This window comes from Geotrypetes seraphini, chromosome 6, assembly GCF_902459505.1.
Source record: "Geotrypetes seraphini chromosome 6, aGeoSer1.1, whole genome shotgun sequence".
In the NCBI taxonomy this organism is placed as follows: Eukaryota; Metazoa; Chordata; class Amphibia; order Gymnophiona; family Dermophiidae; genus Geotrypetes; species Geotrypetes seraphini.
The window spans coordinates 143053152-143080129 of record NC_047089.1 but is presented as its reverse complement, the minus strand read 5'-3'; the positions used below and the strand labels follow the sequence as shown (position 1 = coordinate 143080129).

Sequence of the window (26978 nt, the reverse complement as noted above, 5' to 3'; positions counted from 1 at the left end):
ATACTTCCTGTGCTCTTTCCAGTTTCCCTCAGTTTTGTCCTTTTTCCATTTCCTGAATGAATTTTTCTTATTACCAATCGCTTCCATCACTATTTTAGTTATCAACGTCAGGTCTTTTGTTCGACTCTTTTTGCACCCCTTTCTGAATCTGGGGATATACAGATTTTGCGCCTCGCTCACCGTGTTCTTGAGAAAAGACCAGGCATGTTCTACCATTTGCCATTTTTTGGAAGTGTTCTTAAGTTTCTTCCTTACCATTTCCCTCATTGCTTCGTAGTTTCCTTTCCTGAAGTTGAAAGTTGTCGCTATGGTTCTCTTTCCTTTCGGTATTCCTACCTCAACCTTGAACTTGATCATGTTATGATCGCTGTTTCCCAACAGTCCCACTACCTCTACTTCCTTTGCAGGTCCCCTTAACCCATTTAGGATTAGATTCAGAGTGGCATTTCCTCTCGTTGGTTCTCTAACAAGCTGCTCCATGAAACAATCTTATATAGCCTCCAGAAATTCTATCTCCCTAGCGCATTTTGAGCTTCCAAGACTCCAATCTATCCCGGGGTAGTTGAACTCTCCCATAATAACCGTGTTACCGCTTTTGCATTCTCGCTTCATCTCAGCTTCCATTTCTTCATCAATATCTACTGTTTGTCCGGGTGGACGATAGTATAGGCCCATCTTTATTTCAGGCCCTTTCCATCCCAGTATTTTAACCCATAGCGATTCCAGCTTGTTGGTCATCTCTGCTGTGTCCATTTTTGTCTATTGTATGCTTTCTTTTATGTATAGGGCTATTCCACCTCCTTTCTGTCCTGACCTGTCCTGGCGACAGAGCTTGTACCCTGGCAGTGCTGTATCCCATTTGTTTTCTTCATTTCACCACATTTCAGAGACTCCAATGATGTCTATGTCCTCTGCATTGGCCATGGCTTCTAATTCCCCCATTTTGTTTCTTAGGCTTCTTGTATTAGTATATATGTGCTCTTTTGAGTACACTCCTTTGGGCATGTCCCAGTGGCCATACACAATAGCCACTTCAAATTTTATACAAGGCAACCATCTGCATTGGAAGTCAGTCAGATGGTCTTCGAAAGCTTTATTTAGTAAATAAATAATGTTACCAGCCAGTGGTAAAAGGCGTGACCAAAAGAAAGGACTATTAAACTAAAGATTGTAGAGAAAAAGCCTCAACACTGGAAATTTTGGCAGCAATCAAAACTGATTATAAGTTAGTCAATCTTTATTTCTCATCAGCATAAAAAACTCCACAAGTTAATGAAAGTTACTCTCAAATCGGGCAACAGCCCACCACTGTGCACAGGGCAAAAAAGGGGAAGTACTTCTACTTAGCTGTACGATGTGGAATTATGCTTGCATCATTGACTTCTTTTCGTATAGCTTTGATATTCCATGCACGTCGGTCCGCTGTAATCCTACAAGAGACTTGTATCGCCATGACTGGCTGCCTTAGGGATGTCAACAGAAGCTCTCCATACAGCCATGCACTAAAGGCATAAGATGAAACCCACATATATAGCAGGAAACAGGAACCAACTTCCGGTGATCAGAGAAATCACACGATGCGGAAGTCTGAAGGGAACCAATCAAAATTAACAAATACTTTCAAAAAACTTTCAAAAAGACACACAAAAAATCATCCAAAATACGCATACCATTCAATCCGCTGATTAGGACCATAAGGTCATAAGGTGTTTAAAAAGAAAATCCTGCATTGTTCATGCTAATATAGGGTGCAAGCATAATTCCACATCGTACAGCTAAGTAGAAGTACTTCCCCTTTTTTGCCCTGTGCATAGTGGTGGACTGTTGCTCGATTTGAGAGTAACTTTAATTAACTTGTGGAGCTTTTTATGCCGATGAGAAATAAAGGTTGGCCAGCTTATAATCAGTTTTGATTGCTGTCAAAATTTCTAGTGTTGAGGCTTTTTCTTCACAATCTTTAGTTTAATAGTTCTCTATTTTGGTCAACCTTTTACCACTGGCTGGTAACATTATTTATACTTATTTAATTGTAATCTCTTACCATATATTATTATTGAAGCTCTATTTAGTGCATTCAGATCTCTCTCCTTATAGCTTCCTCATAGTGGCTTAATATTTTATTCAAACAGGACATCCCTCACTAAAGTCAACAGTCAGAAGGTTTTGGAAAGCTGTAACTGTATACTAGCCAGATATCAATGCATTTTCCTTCTCAATTTCAACCAAAGTCAGGCCATAAGACCAAAGCAGGAGGGATCCTCCATTTGGATGGGGCCCTGACAGAGAATTTTTTGACTCAGGAGGTGAAATGGTTGTTGACCAGAAGTCGAATCAAATCTGAATACTATGGCCTACTGGGTCAATCAGAATGACCAACCCTTGATAATGAAGGTCAATGTGAAGAACCCTTTCAATTAGAGATCACGGCAGGAACACAAAGAAAGGCCTTCTGAATCTTCTTCTGAAGAAATTGGACACCTTGGTATTGTGATGTGTTGCCGTCAAATCTGTCATAGGAGTTCCCCACCTCTGAAACACCAGTTAGAAAGTGTCAAGCAACAACTCCCATTCTGTTGGGTTCAGAGAGTTCCTGCTGAAAAAGTCTACTTGAACATAGAGTTCCCACTTTGTCGGCAGCTGAAAGCTACTACAAATGCTTCTTTGCCCACTGAAAGAAAAGATGTACTTCCGTTGCTAGAGGAAGACTAAGTGCCGCCCTGCCTGCTGAAGTAAGCCACTGCCATGTTGTCTGAGAGAACCCAAACAGGTTTGTCCTTCAGAATATCTTGTGTTAAAAGAAAGTCAGAAACTTTATCAGCAGCAGATCCAGAAATCAGCCCACCATGCTAAATATTTTTTTCCAAGAGCTTTTTTACCCTAAAAGTGATTTGCAATATATAGTTTGTAGAATGTACTCATACAACCGAGACTGTCATGAATCACATACAAGCCTATAAGGTAGAGCCTGTTCAGGATTATAATCACAGCACAATCAAACTTTTTCTTAAATTAGTATCTCCATGTTTTGCTCAAGCTGCTTTAGGAAACCCATTAGGACTTAATACAGTAACAACAATGGGTACAAGAGTGATCCAAGATGGTGTTGAGGACAGACGTGGGATGTGGAGCTGTCCCTTAACGTCGGCCTGTCTGCCCATTTCCCCTTACCAGAAAATTTTTGATCAGGAGGCGTTCCTTTGGCGAGTGGTTATAAATTCTGTGTTGAGATAGAGAAAAAGAAGGGAGCTGCCTGGTCAATTCCTCCGGTGCCTAAAAGCTCCAAAAATCTAATCCAGACGACAATAGATGGGAAGACCCCATGTTAAGTGAAGGGAGCACTTCTGTCTACGGAATTCATTGGCGAGCCTTAGTTCAGATTGGATTTCCCTTAGCCCAATCCAAGGGCAAGCTTCTCTCCAACCTGGAAGAGAGAACCCTTTGGAGAGTAAGGCAGTGCAGTATGCCCAAGGAGACCGGCAACTGGTAAGCTCTAGAGGAGCAGAGGGTGAAGAGTTGGAAAGAGAAGATCCCATTGGAGCCCTGACCAGCCCTTACCATTGAACCAAGAGAGGTTTCATCTTCCAATGGTAGAAGTAAACAGTTTAGAGAGTTGATTAAGCCTACTCCTACTGTGGTCAATATGGATGAACTGTGGAGAGCTATTGAAGTCATGGACTCCAACTCAGAAAGGCAGTGTCTATGGTAAGAACTGATTGCACTTCTATCAGCTCCCAGGAGCCCCATGGAGAAATGTCACAAAAACTAAGTGAGAGTTTAAAAGACAAACAACAAATTAATCAAATTAAAATCTTAGAAGTGGATATTGTTAAAGAAAGAGCTTATATCCAGAAAAAGTTGGAATATAGGGAGAATAAACAGAGAATTTTAAACTTGCATAAATATCCAATAATATCAGCAGTTGAAATGGTCCAGAGATACTCTTTGGGGAGGAAACAAGAGAGTTCTACTCCCACTGGAACAGTGGAATAGAAGGTGGTGAAATGAATTTACTAATTTTCTGGAGAATTCATTGGAAGTAAAAGGAGATTATGTACTTACCCAGGCTCCGTGATAGGCTCACATTGCCTTCGCGATCTAACAGGCCGATCAGCCTTCCTCTCCCCGATATCAATTCTGCCATCGGAGAGGAAGTTCCAGGCCAGCCAATCGCTGCCTGGCTGGACCAGAACTTCCTCTCCGATGGCAGAATTGACATCTGGGGAGAAGAATGCTGGTCAGCCCTACGCTTCTAATCTGCAGGGAAAGGTTGAGGCAGCGGTGGCTTGGAGGCCTGTTCCTGTTGGCAGCGGCAGTGGCTTGGGGAAGGGCAAGGAGAAAGAAAGGGGGCAGGCAGAGAGACAGAAGGAAAGAAGGGAAACAAAATGAAAGAAACGGGGGGACAGAGAGACAGAAAGAAAGGGGAGGGGGCAGGGAGAGAGGAAGAAAAAGTTGGGGGAGGGAATGAGGTCTGGACGAGAGGAAGCATACAGGAGGCTGAAAGAAGGGAAGAAATATTGGATGCACAGTCAGAAGAAGAAAGTGCAACCAGAGACTCATCAAAGATAGGAAAAATGATTTTATTTTCAATTTAGTGATCAAAATGTGTCCGTTTTGAGAATTTATATCTGCTGTCTATATTTTGCACTATGGCTCCCTTTTATTAAACCGCAATAGCGGTTTTTAGCGCAGGGAGCCTATGAGCGTCGAGAGCAGCACGGGGCATTCAGTGCAGCTCCCTGCGCTAAAAACTGCTATCGCGGTTTAGTAAAAAGGGAGGTCTATTTTTGTATGGTACTGAGGTGACATTGCATAGAGTCATCTGCCTTGACCTCTTTGAAAAAACCCCGGAATATAAATGATAATTAACATTTTCTCTACGTAGTGTGCTTTGTGTTTTGTTTTGTTTTTAATTTTATCATTGGTAGATCATTTTGACTTGGTCATTTTAAAAGTAGCTTGTAAGCCCAAAAAGTGCGGGCACCCCTGTTCTAGACCATAGGGTTATTTCCCTATACCTGCAGGGGCTGCAGAATAGATCCACTCAAGTTTTCCACTCCACCTCTAGTGTATTTCACAGGCTAGCTCAGCTCCTCCCATCAGTCAGTACCCAAGCATATAAAGGCACTAGCATCTGTGAAGTAGAGGCACCTGTAACGACAGGCTAAACTATTGTCTTGCTCAAAAACAACTAAACAGTACCGTTAACAGCCAACATAAGCTTCAAAGGAGCTCAGGAACTACTCCATAACATGTGAACCAAATTTACAAACTCTTCCTAGCCCCAAAGGGCTGACCGGTCTCCCTGAAACAGAATGGAGAAGCATAAGGAGACTCAAATGTGGCACCGAACTCTGAAATCTGAAAGCAGGCACAGCAAGGACAGGGAGGGTCTAGAATGTCTCACTGCATCTTCTTGACTGGCTCCTGCAAATTCTGATGAGAGTCAGTCAAGAAGCCACTCAGCACCGAGCAGCAGCGGCTGACCGACCGGGTTAGCAGCGGGGCAGAAGTGCGGAAAGCTCGCTCCTGCCTGTTGTACCTCTGGACCACCAGGGATCGGCAGAGGAGGTACGAGGACAGGGAAGGGAGGGAGGACAGGGTGCAGAGTCTGACAGGAGAGGGAGGGAGGGGGGCTGTGTGCAGAACATGACAGGGGAGGGAAGGAAGGGGGCTGGGTGCAGAGCCTGACAGGGAAGGGGGCTGGGTGCAGAGCCTGGCAGGGGAGGGAGGGAAGGGAGCAGGGTGCAGTGCCTGGCAGGGAGGGGTTTTAGGTGCAGAGCCTGACAGGGAGGGGGCTGGGTGCAAAGCCAGGCAGGGCACTTGAATATTAAGCTGCCCGATTTATATTCGAGTCAACCATTTTTCCTACTTTTGGGGGGTAAAATGGGAGTCTCGACATATTTGGATTGACTTAGATTCAAGTATATACTGTAGCTCTACGGATCCACCTGGAGTTTGTGACCTTGGAAGCGGGAGTACCTCGCTTCAAGAAATGAATCAGTACAAACAAATGATCAGAAAGGCAAAACTTGTTAGTGACCTCCAGATAATGCAGAAGCACCCTGCGTAAATCCAACTTCTTTAGGAGCTGATCCTGATGTTTGGAACCTGTTAGCTGAAAAACAGGCATGCACATTTCCTGATCGACATGGAAAGCTAAAACCACTTTTGACAAAAAAGGAAGGAACTGTCCGTATCGAAACCCCAGTCTCTGAAATTCTGAGAAAGGGGTCTTGACAAGACAACACCTGCAGTTCAGAAACCCTAAGGGCTGAAGTGATGGCAACCTTGAAAAACAGCCTTGAGCGTTAAATCTAGGAGAGAAGCATCCCGAAGAGGCTCAAAAGGAGTTCCAGCAAGGCTCAACAGCACTTCATTAAGGTCCCAAGCCAGAAACGGATTCTTACGTGGCGGCTGGACCCAAAGAGCCCCTTTGAACAAACGAGCAACATCTGGATGCAAAGTTAACGAGAACTCACTGTTCTGAAATCGAAAACTGGACAGACCAGCCACTTGGACTCGTAGAGAAGCCACCGAGAGGCTCTTATCTAGAAAAAGTCAAAGACCCACAACACAGGAGTTGAATAAGGTCCACCTGATCCTGTGCACACCACTGTTGAAAGGTTTTCCACACCTTAGTGGAAGCAGACACCATGGAGGACTTCTTAGATCTGAGAAGTGTATCAATCACAACTCCGAATAGCCCTTATGTTCTAAGGCTGCGCGCTCAAGAGTCAAGCTATAAGAGCAAAGCGACCTGGATCGTCCATGGCAAACGGGCCCTGAGAAGGTCCGGGTAGACACTCAGGTGTAGACAGCGCCCTATCCGCAGCCGCATCAGGTCCGTGTACCATGGTCTTCGAGGCTAATATGCAGCCACTAACACTACATGGCCCGGATGATTTGAAATCCTAGAGGCCACGGCTGTACAAGCGCATCAAGCTCCTTGCTTCCAGGCTCTGATCTGTGGCTGAAGAAGCGTGATGCTTTCTTATTCCATGACGTGGCATTTCGATGTTGCGCCCAGCGAGAGAGCAAGGCCTGTTGAAGAGGATGCATGTGCACCCTTGCCCAAGGGACTACTTCCAGTGTGGTCACCATGGAGCTCAGAACCTGCAGGTAGTCCCACGCCGAAGGCGCCGCCTTTTCAATGGCTCTAAAATCTGTGCACACAGCTTCTGTCTGAATGTCTCGAGTAGATAAACACGGTCCACTACCATATTGAACAGAACTCCCAAGTACTCCAGAGACTGCGTGGGCATGAAATGATATTCTTGAAGTTGACAATCCAGCCCAGGTCTTCCAGCACCCTGAGTACTATTTCCACGTGGCGCGCCCCTCTTCCAGCGAGGGCGCTCTGATCAACTAATCTTCCAGATACGGGTGAACTTGCAACCCCATCTTCCTCAGGTGAGCCGCCACGACCACCATCACCTTGGTGAATGTCTGGGGTGCCGTCACCAGACCAAATAGCAGAGCAGAAAACTGATAATGCTGATCCAGCACATGAAATCTCAGGAAACTGCGGTGTCCTGGAAAAATGGGAATGTGTAAATATGCCTCCGTAAGTTCAAGGGAGGCCAGAAACTCCCCCAGAAACACTGCTGCAATGACCGACCTCATGCTCTCCATCCAGAACCGAGGAATCTTAAGAGCTGCATTCATGTGTTGCAGATCCAGAATAGGTCTTCAATCGTCTGATCTTTTCTTTGGTACGATAAAAGTAAACAGAGTATCTGCCTGATCCCGAAAGGTCGCCTGGCACCAGCTCTATTGCTCGAATAGCCAACAAGCGCTGAACCATAGCCCGGACTCTGCTCACTTTGGCTGGTCTCCTGGCCGGAGAAGACACAAACCAGTCTGTTAGTGGCCAGGTAAATTCTAGCTGGTAGCCGGATCAAAGAATTTAAAAGACCCACTGGCTTGCCGTAATGCACATCCAGGCCAGCAGAAGCTCTGAGAGCCGACCCCTTATCTGCAGAGGGGCCTTTGGCTCCCTAGCATCATTGTGACTTTCGGGGAGGTTGGGTATGATGGGTGGAGGCAGGCTGAGAGCGCCTGTAGCCTGCAAAGCGACCCCTGGTACCTTGAAAGGACCTTTGCGATGAGGAAGAAGAATATGTCCTTTAGTCCCGTAAAGTACATCGGATCCTCGATAAGGAGGACACGCAGAACCCTTAGGTCTCGCTCTACTGTCAGGCAGAGTCTTTGGACGCCGATCCATTACCGAATCCATGAGGTCATCCAGCCCTTTACCAAACAGTAACTGCCCTTTGAAAGGCAGCCAGGCCAGCATCACTTTGGAGGTGGTATCCCTAGCCCACTGCCGAACCCAAAGCATTCGACGGGGCAAAATTGAATATGCTGAAACTTTAGCCAGCACTTTCAAAAGGTCATATAAACCATCTGCCATATACTCCATTCCAGCCATCAGAAGCTGAGGAGGCATTTCCACCACATCAGTCTCCAGTGTACGCAGCTGAGCTAGGCAGGTGCACGCCACAAAGGACATCACCATAGCAGTTTTTAACTCCTAAGTTAACCGTTTCAAAAACTTTCCGGAGAACCACATCCACCTGGCGATCCAAGTGCACCGGGTCATCTGAGCGACCAGAGAATCCACCTTTGGTTGCCCCAACAGCTGCTGACATTCCTGTGCTAGAGGGTACAAGCGTGACATAGCTCTAGCATTCCTTAAAGTGGCTTCCGGAGAGTCAAACTGCTCCGTAATTTTGAAACTCATATCCGGATGCCATGGAAAGGTCACTGACTGCGAGCGCATGCTGCAAAGCCAGGGAGAAGAAGATGAAGAAGTAGAAGGAGTAGGCTTGGCATTTAAGTTTAATTTCCGCAAGGACTCAGCAATCAGATCAGGTAGCACCGCAAATTTAAACAAGCGCACCACAGTCTTATCTCCCAGATCCGGACCCCTAAGGGATCCACGAATCAAGCATCCATAACCGGATCCTTCAACCCAGGCACCGCAGCACCGTCAAATAAATGATCAGCGAGGTCCATATCCGTCGCTGGAGCCCACTGCACTGGCTATGAAGAAGAGCCAGACAGAATGGGCACAGATGCAGAAATCTCCGAGACGATATTGACTGCCTATGACAGTGCAGGGAGGGCAGAACATCCAGCAGCCGAACCCCTGGATTGAAACTCAGACCACAAAAATCTCATGAACTGTGAGAACATATCCGGACCCTGGGGCATAAAATCACCCTTAGATGACTTAGACTTGCATTTCTTAGGCTGCGGAGGGTCTGTCTTGCGGCAGGTGGCCACTGCCTCAGAAATGAGCCCCGAAAGCAAAGCTGGCTGCCCCAAAGGCTAGTCGAGCATGTTAGCACCTGCTTCGTCGAAGGAGGGGTTGATCCAGAAGTTACTGCCGCCCCTCCCTACCACCACCAACTGTGCTGCACGGCACATAGTGCAAGGACACTCTAAATGCAGCAAATTTGCACACATTTGGCATGAATCCACATCAGGAGGCCCTGAGGACTCAATTCCAGCAGTTTTTACAACAAAAATTCAAAGTTTGAAAGAGCATGGAGAAGTTGAAAAAAGAAAAAAAAATGCTAAAAAATCCAAGATGACCGCCTGACCCGAATTCGCACTAAAAACGTAACTTCTCAAACTCCAAAAATAGTATATTTCAGGTGGGAGAGCAGAGAGGATCAAGAGAAACCCCAGAAAACCCCTCGAAATTGAAGTTAGAAAATTGTTGTTGGAGCCTATCAGTTCCTCTTACGCACAAACGCCGGATACAGAAGCTGCCCCAATTAAGAGCCAGATTCAGAAGAGCAATGTTACTTACCGTAACAGTTGTTATCCAGGGACAGCAGGCAGCTATTCTCACTAGTGGGTGACGTCATCCAACGGAGTCCCGATGTGGACATCTCACAAGCATACTTGCTTGTAGAAACTTTTAGAAGTTTCGAGCTTCCAAAACATCCCGCACAGCTGGTGAAAACTGAAGGGGAGTTACGCTGAGATGAACCAAGCTGTCAGGTGTAGCGACTGTAGGTTGGGATGAAGCAGAGATCCCAGATGCTGCGTATGCAGAGATGGAAACACTGGCAGAAGGAAGGGCTCCCTGCTGCTGAGTTGCAGAAGGAGGGAGTACCAAGGTTGTCTGGGCCACCGAGGAGCAATCAGGATCAAGGTGGCCCGGTCAGACTTGAGCTTGACCAGACTTTTGAATGAGAGGAAACGGAGGAAACGCATACAGAAAGAGATTCCCCCAGTTCAGAAGAAAAGCATCTGCCTCGAGACGATGAGGAGTGTAGATCCTGGAGCAGAACTGAGGCAGTTTGAAGTTGTGGGGAGCTGCAAAGAGGTTTATCTGAAGATTTGATGAAGGGGCGTGGAATGGAGAGTCCACTCGTGAGGCTGTAGGAGACGACTCAAGTTGTCCGCCAAGGCATTGTCCGCCCCCTGAATGTAGACAGCTTTGAGGAAGGCGTTGTGGCGAATCGCCCAATCTCAAACTTTCAGAGCTTCCTGGCAGAGGGAGGCCAATCCCGTGCCTCCCTGCTTGTTGACATAATACATGACGACCTGATTGTCCATACGAATGAGGACCACCATGTCGTGAAGTAGATGCTGAAAAGCAGTGAGAGTATTGAAAATCGCCCTGAGTTCCAGGAGATTGATATGGCACAGACGATCCGCACTCGTCCAATAGCCCTGGGTGCGGAGACCGTCCAGATGAGCCCCCCAAGCATAGGTCGAGGAGTCGGTCGTGAGGACCTTCTGATGGGTAGGCATGTGAAACAGCACACCTCTGGAAAGATTGGAAGAGAGCATCCACCAGCGAAGCGATTGCAGAAGAGCAGGAGTGACCTGAATTTGACGAGTCAGAGGGTCAGAGATCTGTGACCATTGAGAAGCCAGGGTCCACTGAGGAATCCGCAGGTGAAGTCTGGCAAAAGGCGTCACGTGAACTGTAGAGGCCATGTGGCCTAGGAGCACCATCATGTGTCTCGCCGAGATGGACGGACGAGAAGAGACCGAGTGACAAAGATGAAGAAGAGCCGCCAGGCGCTGAGGTGGAAGGAATGCTCTGAGTTGAATAGTATCCAGAACAGCTCCGATGAAAGGGAGAGACTGTGAAGGTTGAAGATGAGATTTGGGAAAGTTGATCTCGAATCCCAGACTCTGCAGAAACCAAATTGTCCTCTGAGTGGCCCGGGCGGCCCCCTGAGACGTGGAATCCTTGATGAGCCAGTCGTCGAGGTAGGGAAACACCTGCAGGCCATGGTTCCTGAGTGCTGCGGCCACCACAACCAGGCATTTGGTGAAGACTCTGGGAGACGAAGCGAGGCCGAAAGGGAGCATACTGTACTGAAGATGAAGGTGTCCCACCCGAAATCTGAGGTATTGATGGGAGGCCGGATGGATTGGAATGTGAGTGTAGGCCTCCTTGAGATCCAGGGAGCATAACCAGTCATTCTGCTCGAGAAGGGGATAGAGTGAAGCCAGGGTCAACATGCGAAACTTCTCTCTGACCAGGAACTTGTTGAGCACCCTGAGGTCCAAACTAGGACGCAGGTCGCCCGTCTTCTTCGGAACAAGGAAGTACCGGGAGTAAAAATCCCTGTTCTGTTGGTCCACAGGGCTTGATGGCTAGAAGCTGGAGCAAAGCCTGAGCTTCCTGAAGAAGAAGGGCGGTCTGGGTTAAGTTGGAAGGATACTCTCTTGGAGGATGTTCCGGAGGAACATGATGGAACTGAAGATAATATCCCTCTCTTACGATGGAAAGGACCAGAGGTCAGTGGTAATAGTCATCCATCGATGGTAAAAATGATGGAGATGACCTCCGATGGGAAAAAGCGGGGAGGGCAGAACGATGGAAGTTATGCTCCCTAGGAGACAGTCAAAAAGGCTGGGGAGCCTTAGGGACAGCAGAAGGCTGAGGTTTTTGCTGGGGCTTCTGCTGATGCTGCCTTTTCACCGGCGGCCGAATGGCGGGGGCTTGCTTCGGTGGGTAGCGCCTCTGATAAATCATAGGTGGACGAGACGGACGAGAGATAGCAGGCTTGGGCTTCTGGCGGAGAATAGATTGAAAAGATTTTTCATGTTTGGACAGCTTCTCCATCGCCGCTTCAATGGACTCGTCAAAAAGGTCTGCTCCTGCACAGGGAACGTTCGCCAGCCTGTCCTGGAGATTTGGGTCCATATCAATGGTGTGAAGCCACGCCAAGCATCTCATGGCCACCGAACAAGCAGCCGCTCTGGCCGAGAGTTCAAAAGCGTCGTAAGATGATTGTATCATCTGCAGGCGGAGTTGGGACAATGACGCTAGTACCTCCGAGTACTCGAAGCGAGTCTGAGAGTCCATATAGGGCAAAAACTTTTGAAGAATGGATAGAAAAAACTCAAAATAGGTCGCAAAATGAAAGCTGTAATTCAGGACTCGAGAAGCCATCATCGAGTTCTGGTAGATGCGCCTGCCAAATCTGTCCATGGTTTTGCTCTCCCGGGAGGGATGAAACCGCTTCAGAGAGGATTCAACCAAGAGGGACTGGTGAGAGAGCTGTGCCCCGTCGAAGCCCTTATGGTGCGGTATCTAGCATCCAACTTCCCTGGGACCGCAGGGATGGAATATGGGGTTTCGAAGCATCTCATGAAAGTCTGGTCCAGAAGCTTATGTAGAAGCAGATGGAGAGACTCGGCAGGAGGTTGAGGAAGATGCATCGTCTCCAGATACTCCTTAGAGAACTTGGAACCTGAATCCAGGGTGATATCCAGATCCACCGCCATCTGCCTCAGGAAGGACAAGAGTGACAACTGGTCCGCCAAGGCTGGGCCTCAAGACGGGCTCGAAGATGAGGCGGCCTTGTCCGCCGAGGCCCGGCACGGAGAGAACGAACCCCCGCAGTCCTCGAATTCCGGCATAGGAGGAGGAGGTGAGTACTCCAGGGAAAACCCCCGGAAAGGTTGCTTCCGACGAGGCGAGGCGTGTCTCGATGAGTGCCTCGATCGACGACCGGAGCTGTGTCGAGAAGCAGGCCTCGAGCGACGAGGCGAGCGAAGCCCAGACGAGGCAGCCACCGAGTAGATGGGACTGGAGGCTGTGGATCGAAGCAGCAGAGGCTGAGATGAGGCCCCCCGAGGCGCTCCCCAAGGCTCGAGGCTCGGCATCGCGGAGGAAGTTTCCGGGCCAGGCAAGCCATGCATAGAGGGTATCGGTTCCAAAGATGGCATGGGCAAAGACTCTGCTCCTTGCGAGACATGCCCCGAAGCCAGACCAGACACTCGCCGAGACTCTGCTCCCAGCAGCGAGAGTGTGCGCCGAGGAGGCACCGGAGGCGGCTCGACCTCGCGGGAGGCTTCCGCTTGCCCAGGCTGGATCTGGGAGAGAAGCGTCAGCCCAATTTTGGTAAAGAGCTCAACAAATCACCTCTCCATCATGGCGTGGAACGACACCGGCAAAGAGGGATCCGCATCAGCAATGGGACCTCCCGCACGGACATCGGTAACTCGGCCGCCAGGGGGCTTGGACTTAGAGACCTTGGGCACCTTAAGCACCACTGGAGGGATGGGAGGCTGCGTACCTGACCTGAGGAGACATCGGAAGGCACCGCAGCAGGCATCGGAGTCGAAGCCGGCACGAACGAGGCAGGCTTGAGCAGACTCGAGGCCGAAGATGTTGAATCGGAAGTCGAAGGCATGGCGCTCTGTGAAAAGGGTAGCACCGGGGACGCCTCCATGCTAAACAGCGACTCCCACAAAATACAGCAACGCTTAAAAGCACGTGCTGTAAGTGTGGAGCAAGGCCGGCACGATTTCGGAAGATGTTGAGGCCCGAGACACTGAAGACGGCGTCGATGAGGATCCGTCAACGAAATCGCGCGCTGGCACTTGACACACGTTTTAAAACCGGTAACAGGCCGGGACATAGGCCGAAAAAGCTCCGCCGCAAGGTCGAAGCCGCAGGGCCACGGCCACACGGCCTGCCCGGTCGAACGATCGAAAGAAATTTTATTTTATTTTTTTTCAAACAATAAAACGCAACGTGAGCCAACGATAATGAGCCCAAAAAACTCAAAACCGCGGGCACAGAAGGCACAATGAAGGAACTTCGCGCAAAGAGTTTCGAAGGCAAACTTCTCAGCTCCGCGGAAGAGATAGAACTGAGGAGACATGCCCGGTGCATCGGGCGGGAAGGCACTCGCGCATGCGCAACTCAAAACTTCTAAAAGTTTCTACAAGCAAGTATGCTTGTGAGATGTCCGCATCGGGGCTCCGTTGGATGACGTCACCCACTAGTGAGAATACCTGCCTGCTTGTCCTGGGATAATCACTGTTACACTGCTGGAAATGCTGTCTCCAAGCAGGTTTTCGGGCTGCCAGTCAGACTCCACTTTCTGACCATGCCTCCACCCGTGTGGGCCACCGACTGCACACCAGGACGAGCAGAGGCGCAAAAACGCAGCCTGCACGCTGCAGAACACCGCTGAGCCCCCTAAGTATGCTAAACAGTCTGTGCTCCACCCCACCCCCCTGCTTAACCAAGTCAGGAACAGCCCTGAGCTCCAAAAAAACACTAGCAGACTGGCTAACAGGTTCCCCGAAGGGATCAGGGATCGGCCTGTCAGCTACTGACCGAAGTCTGTGAATTCTTAAGCAGGCAGCTCTTCAAATTTGATGGAAAAATGAAATAACCGCGAAAGGGGACGAAACTATATCAAATTAAAAATAATAAATGTGAGAGAACAGAACCAAAACACCATGCAGTCACATGCAGAAGAGAAAGACTGATGGGAGGAGCTGAGCTAGCCTGTGAAGTGCACTAGTGGCAGAGTGGAAAACTTGGAATGGATCTCTTCTGCAGCCCATGCGGATATAGGGAAATAGCCTTATGGTCTAGAATATCTCACCTATTGCACTGAAATAACTGAAAGATCTACTCTCTTAGTGACATTTGCCTTGGAGTTTGATAAGAGATTTAATACTTCAAACCTACTTTATCATATGAATGATAAATTTTTCAGTTCGACAATTCAAGTGTTCCCTGATTTATCTCAAGTGACACAAAAGAGAAGAAAAGATTTCCCGATATATAAACCAAGGGATATATAGACTAGAGAATGACACGGGGGAAAAATTTGTCCCCGTCACCGCCCCGTCAATCCTCTGCACCGCCCCGTCACCGCCACCGCCATCCCTTTCACCGCCCCGTCACCGCCACTGCCATCCCATTCACCGCCCCGTCATCGTCACATGCATAAAAGCCTCAAACAGGTATGATTTTATATACTTATCTTTATTAACGTATAAAGGAAACATTCTTTACAACTTAGTTAACTATACAAAAACAAAACACAACCTGTACTTTTAATTGTCCTTATTTTTTAACCCGTAGATGAACAACAAATCATCCACAATCTCTGGATTCAGTCTAGTTCTCCTTTCTTCCACAGTCCTTCCTGCAATAGAGAATGCCCTCTCTGAAGATGTGCTGGTAGCTGGAATGCATAGTATCCCTCGTGCAACTTTTGCTAATTTTGGCCAGCATTCTTGTTTATTTCTCCAAAATCTTAAAACATCAGCATCACTACTGTATATAATATTAATTCATTATGGTAACCACAAAATTAAAAGAAACACAAAGCACACTGTATGCAGAGAAAATATTAATTAATATTTGTTTCAAAGAGGTCAAGACAGATGACTAAAATATGCAATGTCACTTCAGAAACAACTATAGAAAAATAGACAAATATAATGCAAAATATAGATAACTGATATAAATTCTCAAAACTGACACATTTTGATCACTAAACTGAAAATAGTCATTTTTCATACAATTTTTCTATCACTAATCTTCCCCCACCCCATATATATTCCGCAGGTTTTCAAAGAGATCAAGGCAGATGATTTTATGCAATGTCACATCAGGAACAACTATATAAAAATAGACAAATATACCCCCCCTCCCCTTTTACTAAATCGCAATAGCGGTTTTTAGCGCAGGGAGATGCGCTGAATGCCCTGCACTGCTTTCAATGCTCATAGGCTCCCTGTGCTAAAAACCGCTATTGCGATTTAGTAAAAGGGGGCCATAGTGCAAAATATAGACAGCAGATATAAATTCTCAAAACAGACACATTTTGATCACTAAACTGAAAATAAAATAATTTCTCCCACAAGTGGACATGCTCTATGGCTGCTTTAACTGTAAGGCGCCTGAATCTAAGGCTATATGCTACCATTCTGTAATGGAACCTGGGAGCCCATTCACTGCTATAGAATAGGCGTTCCCTGTTCAGTCTCAGGGTGCCTACGAGGAAGAACCCACTTGGAAAATTGCCCCTTATTTTTTAAGGATTATAAAAATAGAAGCAATAATATGAAAAACAAAACCCAGCCTTAAAACAGGCTGAATTAATTTGTGAACCATTATTTAAAGGATACTCAGAAAAAATATTGTTTTCCCTTAACTTAAATGAAATAAACATATTCCTATCCATCATTTGACTATAGCTAAGGGCAAAAGAACCTCATAGAGCTGCAGTGAAATAGAAAAGTGATTTTATTTTACTGTAATCTCTGCATTAAGTAGATTTGCACACCCCAAGCTCCTTAAATCTTGATGCACTTCTAGCTTTTCCTGTATCAGACTTTGCAAGATTAATAAATGGAGCATTCTTCTGCCTGCCAGTTAAAGGATGAAAAAAAAAAAAGCCTATAAAGTTCAAATCACAGCTTGACTAAACTCGAACTTTTTTGATTTCATTCTTCCTGGCTGACCACAATAAACACCAAGGTTGGGGAAGTGGTAAAACGCGGACCTGACGGACCTCGCGGATCTAAACCTGTACCGCCTTAAAAATCTGAGGTCCGTGTTGGTCCATGTCCGTGGCGAGAGCAAGTAGAATCAGGTCCGACGTCCGTGCGTTTTTTTTCCCCTCAAATGGTATACCACTACACTTGCTGCTTTTACTTGCTTCGGGCCTTCTTCGTTGCCGGGACCTGCCTTACTTTCTGTTTCCGCGAAGGCAGGACCCTGCAGCGAGGAAGGCCCGAAGCAAGTAAAAGCAGCAAGTTGTAAGCTTCCCTCCGGGGCTCTATTGTGTGCGTTCTGGCTTCCCTTCTCTTCCCTCCGAAACCAGAAGTAGCGTCCCGGGGGGGGAGGGGGGGAAGAGAAGGGAAGCCGGCACGCACACGATAGAGCCCCGGCCCGGAGGGAAGCTTACAACTTGCTGCTTTTACTTGCTTCGGGTCTTCCTCGCTGCCGGGTCCTGCCTTCGCGGAAACAGAAAGTAGGCAGGATCCGGCAACGAGGAAGGCCCAAAGCAAGTAAAAGCATGCTGGCAAAAAAAGGCAGGCATCAAACAAAATTTTTGGCGGCGAGTTAGCCCGGGAAGGAGCATCGGCGGCAGCAGCAGGATTAGCTGGGTGGTCATCTAAATCAGCCGGGGAGAACACTTACTTGTACCTGACGAAGTGAAACGAGTGAATCCAAGCGAGGCAGCGACTGCAAACAAAATTCAAATCCTGGGCTCGGCTCCGAAATCCAATCGCTACTGCTGCACTACAACCCATTAAATATCAGGTGTGGCAGTAGCGATTGGTCCTCTTCTTTGAGCAAAAAGAACTGACCAATAATAGCCTGTATATTAGGGGGCGGAGTCAATGCGGCAACGTGCAAGTCGGGTTGAGGAGACAGACCACGCGGAGACAAATATGGCCGCCGGAAAAAATCTGACACCCGGTCCCGAACCAAAGACTCACGGTGAAGACAAGATAAATAGCGGTACATAGAAGGGGGTACATTTGCCTGCGGGGACAAATCTTTTCACTGTTTTTGCGGGCGGTGAAAACTTTTGTCCCCGTGTCTGCTGCGATTTGGCTATGGAGTCTCCATAGCCCGCAGCCAAACCGCAGCCACGCCGCGGCTCCCTGTGGGGATCGCTCCCCGTGTCATTCTCTAATATAGACCAAGCCGTGGGAGCATCTTTTGTTTTGAAATTTCCTGCGAAATGTTGTATTTCATTAGAGGGGAAAAATTATCTTTTTTTAAACTGAAACAACTATTTAGAATCTATTGTGGCTAAAGAGGGAGGGGGGAGTGACTAGTGGTCAAATAACATCGCCCAATTAAAGCTGATTTGCAGGTGTAATGTTTTGGAAATTCTTCTAGAGATGAGCGAGAGCAGCACTTAAAAGGCTCTGCAGCCAATGGAGAGAAAAAGAAAATGAAACCACGATGAAACCCAAACAGGGATTAAAATTTTAAGAGAGCACTCATCATTAATCTTTCAGTACAGAGTACTGATTTACTTCTCTAGAATAGGTTATATTGGCGGCAGCAGCAGAGGCAAAGTCTTCCAATGTCCAGTTAGCCACAGATGAAGCCAAAGCTTCTCTAAGTGCCTCTGTCTCCTCCCCATTCCCACCCTTCTTTTTTCTTTTTAAATCTGTGAGGAAGGAGGGAGGAGAAAGTGGATAGATAGAGGTAGGGGGAAGGTTCTACTGAACCAGTAAACCCAGAACAGGAACCACAGCAGAGATGGGACCAGGAGCATGTGACAAGATTGTCCACTCCCTGATAAAGTTTTACTGGTTTTGCAATCATTCCTGTTCCCCGACCCAATTCACTAAACTGTTGTCCTAAGAATCTCCTATCCGATCCGATCTATCCATGCAAAATAGCCAAGCGATTGATTCACTAACAACTGCTTGGCTATTTTGCATCAGGCAAAACAATGGCCAATCAGGGACTTCCTTAGGCTACTCCGTAAGGAAGTCCATGATCGGCTCAGACATCTCAGGCCCCTCCCAAGGGAGAAGCCCGAGGTGCCCGAGTCAATCAGGGCCTTAGGCCCCTCCCCGTGCATCACATGATGCACCAGGTCCTAAGGCCCGCAGTTCGTCGTCATTGGAGTCCAGAGGAGCAGGAGGGACTGAGCACCCCTCCTGCTCCCAACCTAAAGTACAGGGAGGTGGCAGGGGACGTCGGTGGCTGCTGTCCAGTGGCAGGAGGGAGTGGGGGGAAGAAGAAGGACCAATGTTTGGAGGGGACAATGGCAGGAGGGAGTGGGAATCCCTTCTGCCATTCGTTTGTGGCAGCAGCAGTAGCGGGTATCGGTGGGTGGTAGGCATTTTTTTTTTATCCAGGGAGGGATGGGAGAGGGAGCTTAAAAAAAAAAAAAAAAAAAATCGGGCAGATATTTTGCGTGTGTAATTAAAAAAAAAAAATGGCAGAAGCCCTGACAGCTGAGTCGGGGAATTTGCATGCAAATCATTTGCATGCAAAAAAGATAGTGAATCAAGCACTGTTTCAAAATCGGCCAGAGAATCGGCCAACAGCGATTGAATATCTTTAGTGAATCTGGGCCTATATGTTAAAATTTAGCAAAAAGAGTTGACCTGGTCTACTGCTTCAAAAGATGTCATTGTTCTGGAACCATATGGATTAGGATTGTGCCCACACAAAAAAGAGATTATTGAATACTACTTTATGTAATAGCATTGAAAAAGGTCATCCCCATGCTATCATGAGGAATATATGCAAAGATGTTGGTTGCCTCTTTTTGCTGTTTTCGTTATCTTTAATCATGAAACATATTTTAGGAACAATATTTTAAAAATAGTGCTTTTTAATTAATATGTAGTGGCTCTCACCAATAATAGCTTCTAATTAGGACACCACTACAGTATTAAGGGGGCCCTGTATTTAAAGTTTACCTACAGGCACCACACAAAGGAAAACACTTTCAAATCCTACAGGGGATGGATATATTGGTCCAGAGCATGCTATCTGGCATTTTAAAAAAAATTTATTTATAGATTTCAAATTATTTATCAAGCATACAAACTTGTACAGAAAGGAACTGAACTTAGATCATATTCAAAAAGAAAAGACAAATGGCTACAAGTCAACAAATATAAAGCAATTAACATTAAGGTTCAATTTTACTCAAGTCCACTTTTTGATCCAAGATTTACTATCGGCGAGAAGTAAAGATAATATCCTAGAAAACAAGAACTTGAAACTGAAAGCAAAATGTAATACATAATTCTTCTAATGAGCTTAAGATTTTTCTTTGCCCAGTCGGGTGAGTGACAAGAAAGAAGTTAATTGAAATGGTTCAAAGAAAACATACTTATTCGTTTGGTAATGCACAATGCACTTACAGGTATGACGCAAATAAAAGGTATCCCCCCAAGCTAAGACTCCTGATTTAAGTAGAAGAAATTCACGCCTACGCTTCTGCGTCTCGCGTGATAAATCTGGATACATCTGTATCTTATAACCCAGGAATTGTTTCTGTTTATTTTTAAAGAGTAATCTCAAAATCCACAACTTATCTGGTTGGAGAGCTACAGTTATTATCAAAGTCGCTGGAGTAGCAATTTCTTTATCTGACATCTCCAAAAGAGCTGAGACATCCATAGCTTCTAGGTTTGTTTGTCCTTGGTTTTGGGGTTAATCTCTTGAAGGTAGGTAATAAACCTGAGAAAGTGGCAGTAAAAGTTCCTCAGATATGACCAAAACCTCTTGAAAATATATTTTAATCATTTCTCTTGGGGGCCACCATTGTGACCCTAGGAAAGTTTATCAACCTTAAATTATTACTCCGTGACTTATTCTCTAAAATTTCAATTTTTCTTTTAAGATTTGTTATCTTTAATTAAAGTCTCTTGTATCTGTTTAGAGGAAATTAGGTCTTGTTTAATTTTCTGAATATTGGATTTGGAGTCACTCAATTCTACCTTAACCTCTTCCAATTCCTTTGTATGCTCAATTAATTTCCCTTCTATATAGTGAAAATGGGGATTTATGGCTTTCCCAAAATTAGCCACATGATCCCACAGAGCATCAAGAGCCACCTCTGAGGGTTTGATAGGAAAAGTTTGCACCTGACCAGTGAAAAAGTGCTTACCACTTGCAGATTCCTCTTGTTTTTCCTCCATCTGGGTAATCCCCGCACCCACTGGTGGAACTGCCTCCGGTTTCCTGGAGGGGCTCTCTCGTTGAAGTACCCCCCTTCTAAGCTCTCCAACGATATCTGACTTGCCTCGGGTGGTGGAAACAGCCCTTCCTTCGGGGTTTCCTCATCTCTCAGGGAGCTTGTTATCCGGGGCTGCGGGGGCGGTGCTCGGATGTCAGGGCTGAGAGTTGTGTCCGGCCCAGGGAGGACTGCTGCAGACCCACCCATAAGCAACATCTCCTGTGGGCTGCTCATCGACGTTCCAGGTACATTTTGCATATGCCTCAGGATTTCTTCAATAGTGCCAACAGGGACTCCTCCAATTCGCCACGAGGCAGCAGCGGCGCTCCACCCGTGTCGCTTTAGCATTGCAGGTAGGAGAGATAAAAATTCCTCACTACCCGTAGAAATTCTTCAATTAATCGGACAAACTCCTAAGGAGTCTGTTCAACCAAACAAGCTCGTGGCCATCTTGGATCTGGCATTTTTTTAATACTTGGAGATAAGTAAGGATTACAACCAGGTTTCCCTGCAACAAGGTCCAATTGAGTCAAAATTTTAGGTTAAATCAATCTTATACAAACAATTTAGCCATATAGCATTTGCATATCGGAAAGCACCCCACTTACTTGAACTCCTCTTGCTTCTGTTTCTTATAATCTTGCCTGTACTTAGTAAAGGCATCAAACAAATGGTAAATTATTTCGGCACTGAAAATTCGAACTCCTAAACCATCAGCCATTTCCTGGGACTCTCTTTCGATCCTTACATCAAATGCCAAAATGACTGAATATCTGCAAGAAAAAAAAAATATATGAAAGAGTAAAACATGGAATGAGCTTATTTTGATTAATGTGGCAAATTTTAAAAATACACTACGGCTTACTGAGGATCATGTTCCAACATAACTGATGCCTTCATAACATCTCTTTTATGAACAGGACCTATGTTAATTCCAGCATACTGTGAAAAAAGCAAAAAGATTAATACAAACTTTCTGGTTGTAAAAAAAATACTGGCATAAAAAAGCAGACTAGCAGGAAAATGAGATCAGACACATACTGGCACTTCTGATGATTTCAGGAATTCTAGTAATGCTTCCAATGAGCCCAAAGTAGATGCCTGTACATAAACTCCTTTTTCTTCTAGTTTGATAGCATTCAGTGTTTGCTTCAGCTCATGAATTAGCTCATCCTTTAGAAAAGGAGGAAAGTAAATATTATTTAAAATGGTCAGATCTACATATAAATATTCATTTTTCAAAGCTACTTGGTTAAAATGGTAGTCAAAGCCCTCCCAATTTCACGGTGGTGTTCTGCCTTCTTTGTAAAATCAAGCCCTGGTTCTAGTTTAAATTTATTTTAATTATATGTATACTTCTATTTAATTTATTGGGATTTATTTCATACCTTTTCTATAGTAGCTCAAGTAAGTTACATTCAGGTATAGATGGTACGAGGGGTATTTAATAATTTATCTACCTCAGTAGGAAAGAAGAGTTTTCAAAAAAATTTTTTGTATTTTTCAATAGTTCCCTGATAGCTCCATACACTTCATTCACTTTCCTTTAATGACTTTTAAACCCTTTGGATAGAATGCTTCTGTTTGACTTTCAAACCAGGATGTCACAGTTTCCTTGAAAACTGCTGTCCATGGAGAGATTTCTTGAAAACCTGGAACAGGAAATAATCCGAGGGAGTCAGGTCAGGACTGTAGGGTGGATTCTTGGATAGCATTCTTGGATGGCACCTAGTGATTGTTGTGAAGCAGCATGCCTGCAGCATTTTCCTTGATTGACTCCCGCAAAGCAATCGTGTTGGTGTAAATCTCCCTGGTTATGGTTGCCTTGTGTGGCATGAATTCCAGAAGCAAAATCCTTCATCATCCAGAATACAGTTGCCATGACTTTGCCTACAGATTTTTCCATCTTGAACTTTTTTGGGCTAGGGATGACTTGTGCTTCCACTGCATTGACTCCATTTTGGACTCAAGATCTCTATAATAGGATCCAAGCCTTATTTACAGTCATCAATGAAGAAAATTCACTTGGTCTCCATGGAGCATCTAAGTTCTCCTGACAGCACTGGAACCTTGTGGCATCAGTATTCTTGGAACCCATCTTGCACTAATCTAATCTAATCCTTAGGTTTGTATACCGCATCATCTCCACGTTCGTAGAGCTGGACGCGGTTTACAGTAGGAGAAATAGGAAGGAACTACAACAGAGGGTTAGAGGTAGAAGTGGGAAGAAAATTTACAGAACATAAGAACATAAGAAGTTGCCTCTGCTGAGTCAGACCAGAGGTCCATCGCGCCCAGCAGTCCGCACCCGCGGCGGCCCATCAGGCCCATGACCTGTACGGTGATCATCTGAACCCTTAAATCCCCTTGGTCTCTATCTAAACTCTCTCTATATCCCATCTCTACCTCTATCTGTATCCCTCAATACCCCTATCTTTCAGGAATTTATCTAATCCTTCTTTAAAACCCTGGAGTGTACTCTGTCCTATCACAGCCTCTGGCAGTGTGTTCCATGTGTCCACCACCCTCTGAGTGAAAAAGAACTTCCTAGCATTGGTTCTAAACCTGTCCCCTTTTAGCTTCTCCGAGTGCCCCCTTGTACTTGTGGGCCCCATTAGTCTGAAGAATCTATTTCTGTCTACCTTCTCGATACCTCTCATGATCTTGAAAGTCACTATCATGTCTCCTCTGAGTCTCCGCTTTTCCAGGGAGAAGAGCCCCAGCCTTTCTAACCTGTCTGCATATGAAAGGTTTTCCATGCCTTTTATCATTTTCGTCGCTCTTCTCTGGACCCTCTCAAGCATCGCCATGTCCTTCTTGAGGTACGGCGACCAATACTGGACACAGTACTCCAGGTGCGGGCGCACCATCACTCGATACAGTGGCATGATGACTTCCTTTGTCCTGGTTGTGATACCCTTCTTAATAATACCCAACATTCTATTTGCTTTCTTTGAGGCCGCTGCACATTGTGCCGTTGATTTCATTGTTGTATCCACTAGCACACCCAAGTCCTTCTCAAGGTTGCTTTCCCCTAGCACTGATCCCCCCATTTTGTAACTGAACATCGGGTTCTTTTTTCCTATATGCATGACCTTGCATTTCTCTGTATTAAATCTCATTTGCCATTTGTTTGCCCACTCTTCCAGTTTGTTTAGGTCCCTTTGTAGGTCTTCGCATTCCTCCGCGGTCCTAACCCTGCTGCAGAGTTTGGAGTCATCTGCAAATTTTATGACCTCACACTTCGTCCCCGTTTCCAGGTCGTTTATAAACACATTGAACAGCAGCGGTCCGAGCACAGACCCCTGTGGAACACCGCTCGTGACACTCCGCCAGCCTGAGTATTGTCCCTTCACCCCAACCCTTTGTTTTCTGCCTGCCAACCAGTGTTTAATCCATCTGTATATATCCCCTTCCACCCCGTGGTTTTGCAGTTTCCTAAGTAGTCGCTCATGGGGCACCTTGTCAAAGGCTTTCTGGAAGTCGAGGTAAATGATGTCTATGGGTTCCCCTTTGTCCAACTCTCTGTTTATACCTTCAAAGAAGTGCAGTAAGTTTGTTTGGCACGACCTTCCCCTGCAAAAGCCATGTTGGCTCTCTTTCAGTTGTCCGTTTGTTTCCATGTGCTCACAGATGCTGTCCTTTATCAGTGCTTCCATCATCTTGCCTGGAACTGAAGTCAAGCTCACCGGCCTGTAGTTTCCGGGGTCACCCCTTGATCCCTTTTTAAAAATAGGTGTGACGTTAGCTATTTTCCAGTCCTCTGGGATCTGCCCCGTTTTCAAGGATAGGTCAAAAATTTGTCGGAGTGTTTCCGCTATTTCGTTTCTTAGCTCTTTTAGAACCCTTGGGTGGATTCCATCCGGGCCCGGCGATTTGTCGCTTTTCAGTCTATCTATCTGCTGGAGGACATCCTCATGGCTTATCTCTATTTGCGCCAGTTTTTCTTCTTCTCGATCTCCACTTATGGTCTCTTCGGGTTCTGGTATATAGGATGTGTCCTCGCTTGTGAAGACCGACGAGAAGAATTTGTTCAACCTGTCAGCTACCTCTTTTTCCTCCTTTACCACTCCCTTTCTGTCTCCATCATCCAACGGTCCTACTTCCTCCCTCGCCGGTTGCCTCCCTTTAACGTATCTGAAGAACGTTTTGAAGTTTTTTGCTTCCCCAGCCAGCCTCTCTTCGTATTCTCTTTTTGCTTTCCTAATCACTCGGTGACAGTTTTTCTGGTATGTTTTATGTTCCTTCCTGTTTTCCTCGGTTTGGTCCTTTTTCCATTTTCGGAGAGATTTCTTCTTGTCACCTATCGCCTTCTTCACTTCATTTGTTATCCATACCGGGTCCTTTGTTCGATTTTTTTTGCATCCTTTCCTAAACCTGGGGATGTACAGGTTTTGTGCTTCTTGCACCGTGTCTTTGAATAGGGACCAAGCTTTCTCTACGGTCTCCATTCATATTGAGCCTTTTTTTTTTTGTTTCTTTCTCACTATTGCTCTCATAGCATCGTAGTTCCCTTTCTTGAAATTTAACGCCGTTGCTGTGGTTCTCATCCTTTGGATGTTCCTACCTCTAATTTGTACCGGATCATGTCGTGGTCGCTGTTTCCCAGTGGTCCTCCTACCACCACTTCCTTTGCAGGTCCCCCTAGCCCATTTAGGATTAGGTCAAGAGTGGCATCCCCTCGCGTTGATTCCTTGACAAGCTGTTCCATGAAGCAGTCTCTCACAGCCTCCAGGAATTCTGTTTCCCTAGCGCAGTTTGAGTTTCCAAGGCTCCAGTCTATCCCGGGATAGTTGAAATCTCCCATCACTATCACCCTTCCGCTTTTGCATTCCCGCCTCAACTCTGCTTCCAGCTCTTTGTCGTTCACTTCCGTTTGTCCAGGAGGGCGATAGTACAGTCCCAATTTTATGTCAGCTCCATTTCCTCTTGGTAATTTAACCCATAATGATTCCAGTCCTTCCGCCCTTGCTGCCGTATCCATTCTGGTCGACTGAATGGTGTCCTTTATGTACAGTGCTATTCCTCCACCCTTCTTGTAAGTCCTGTCTCTCCTGTAGAGTTTGTACCCTGGCAGTACTACGTCCCATTTGTTGTCCTCAGTCCACCATGTTTCAGTGATTCCAATAATGTCTAGGTCCTCGTTTTTGGCCATGACTTCCAGTTCTCCCATTTTGGTCCTTAGGCTCCTTGCGTTTGCGTATAAGCAGTTTAAGTTCTGATTTTTTTTCTTCCCTGCTGTTCTTCCTTGTGAATTGGGATGGCAAGATATAAGAGTTTCCTTGATTCCTAAGTTGGAGGGAGACTTACATTTTTTGAGAAAAGCCAGGTTTTCAGATGTTTGCGGAAAACTTGGAGAGAGCTCAAGTTCCGAAGAGGGGAGGTAAGGTTGTTCCAGAGCTCAGTGATTTTGAAGTGGAGGGAGGTCCCTAGCTTTCCTGTGTGGGAAATGCCTTTTAGCGAGGGGAAGGATAGTTTTAATTTCTGGGAGGATCTGGTGGTATTAGGGTTTGAGGAATTCCAAGAAAGAGGGATAAAGGGAGGGAGGATACCATATAGGATTTTGAAAGTTAAACAGGCGCATTTATAGTGGACCCTGGCGATTATCGGAAGCCAGTGGAGCTTGGCCAGGAGTGGGGAGACATGGTCAAATTTACTTTTAGCGAAGATGAGCTTGGCCGCGGCATTCTGAATCCGTTGGAGTCTGTGGAGGTTTTTCTTAGTTAGGCTTAAGTAGATAGAGTTGCAATAGTCCAATCTGGAGAGGATGATGGATTGGACAAGGAGGGTAAAATGTTTTTGATGGAAGCAGGATCTAACTTTCCTCAGCATGTGAAGGCTGAAAAAGCATTTTTTTACCAAGGATTGGAGGTGGTCATTGAAGGACAATGTGGAATCAATGATGATGCCCAAGACCTTGCTCGAGAACTCAAGCTGCAGAGAGGAGCCAGAGGGTAGTGGGATGGAGGTGGATAGGTGATCTAGTTTTGGACATGCCCAAATTTTCAT

General features: G+C 46.1%; 1 protein-coding gene across 2 annotated transcripts in view; it reads right to left on the bottom strand.

Moving 5' to 3' along the window:
• Window positions 1-26978, bottom strand: part of EIF5B (eukaryotic translation initiation factor 5B) — a 372530-nt gene that overhangs the window by 36471 nt on the left and 309081 nt on the right. For both annotated transcript variants that reach the window (XM_033950652.1, XM_033950653.1), the window contains exons 19-21: window positions 22011-22142; window positions 21835-21911; window positions 21578-21742 (exon numbers count right to left, since the gene is read on the bottom strand). In XM_033950652.1, coding sequence (XP_033806543.1) covers window positions 21578-21742; window positions 21835-21911; window positions 22011-22142 — 374 coding nt within the window. The remainder of the gene's footprint in view (window positions 1-21577; window positions 21743-21834; window positions 21912-22010; window positions 22143-26978) is intronic.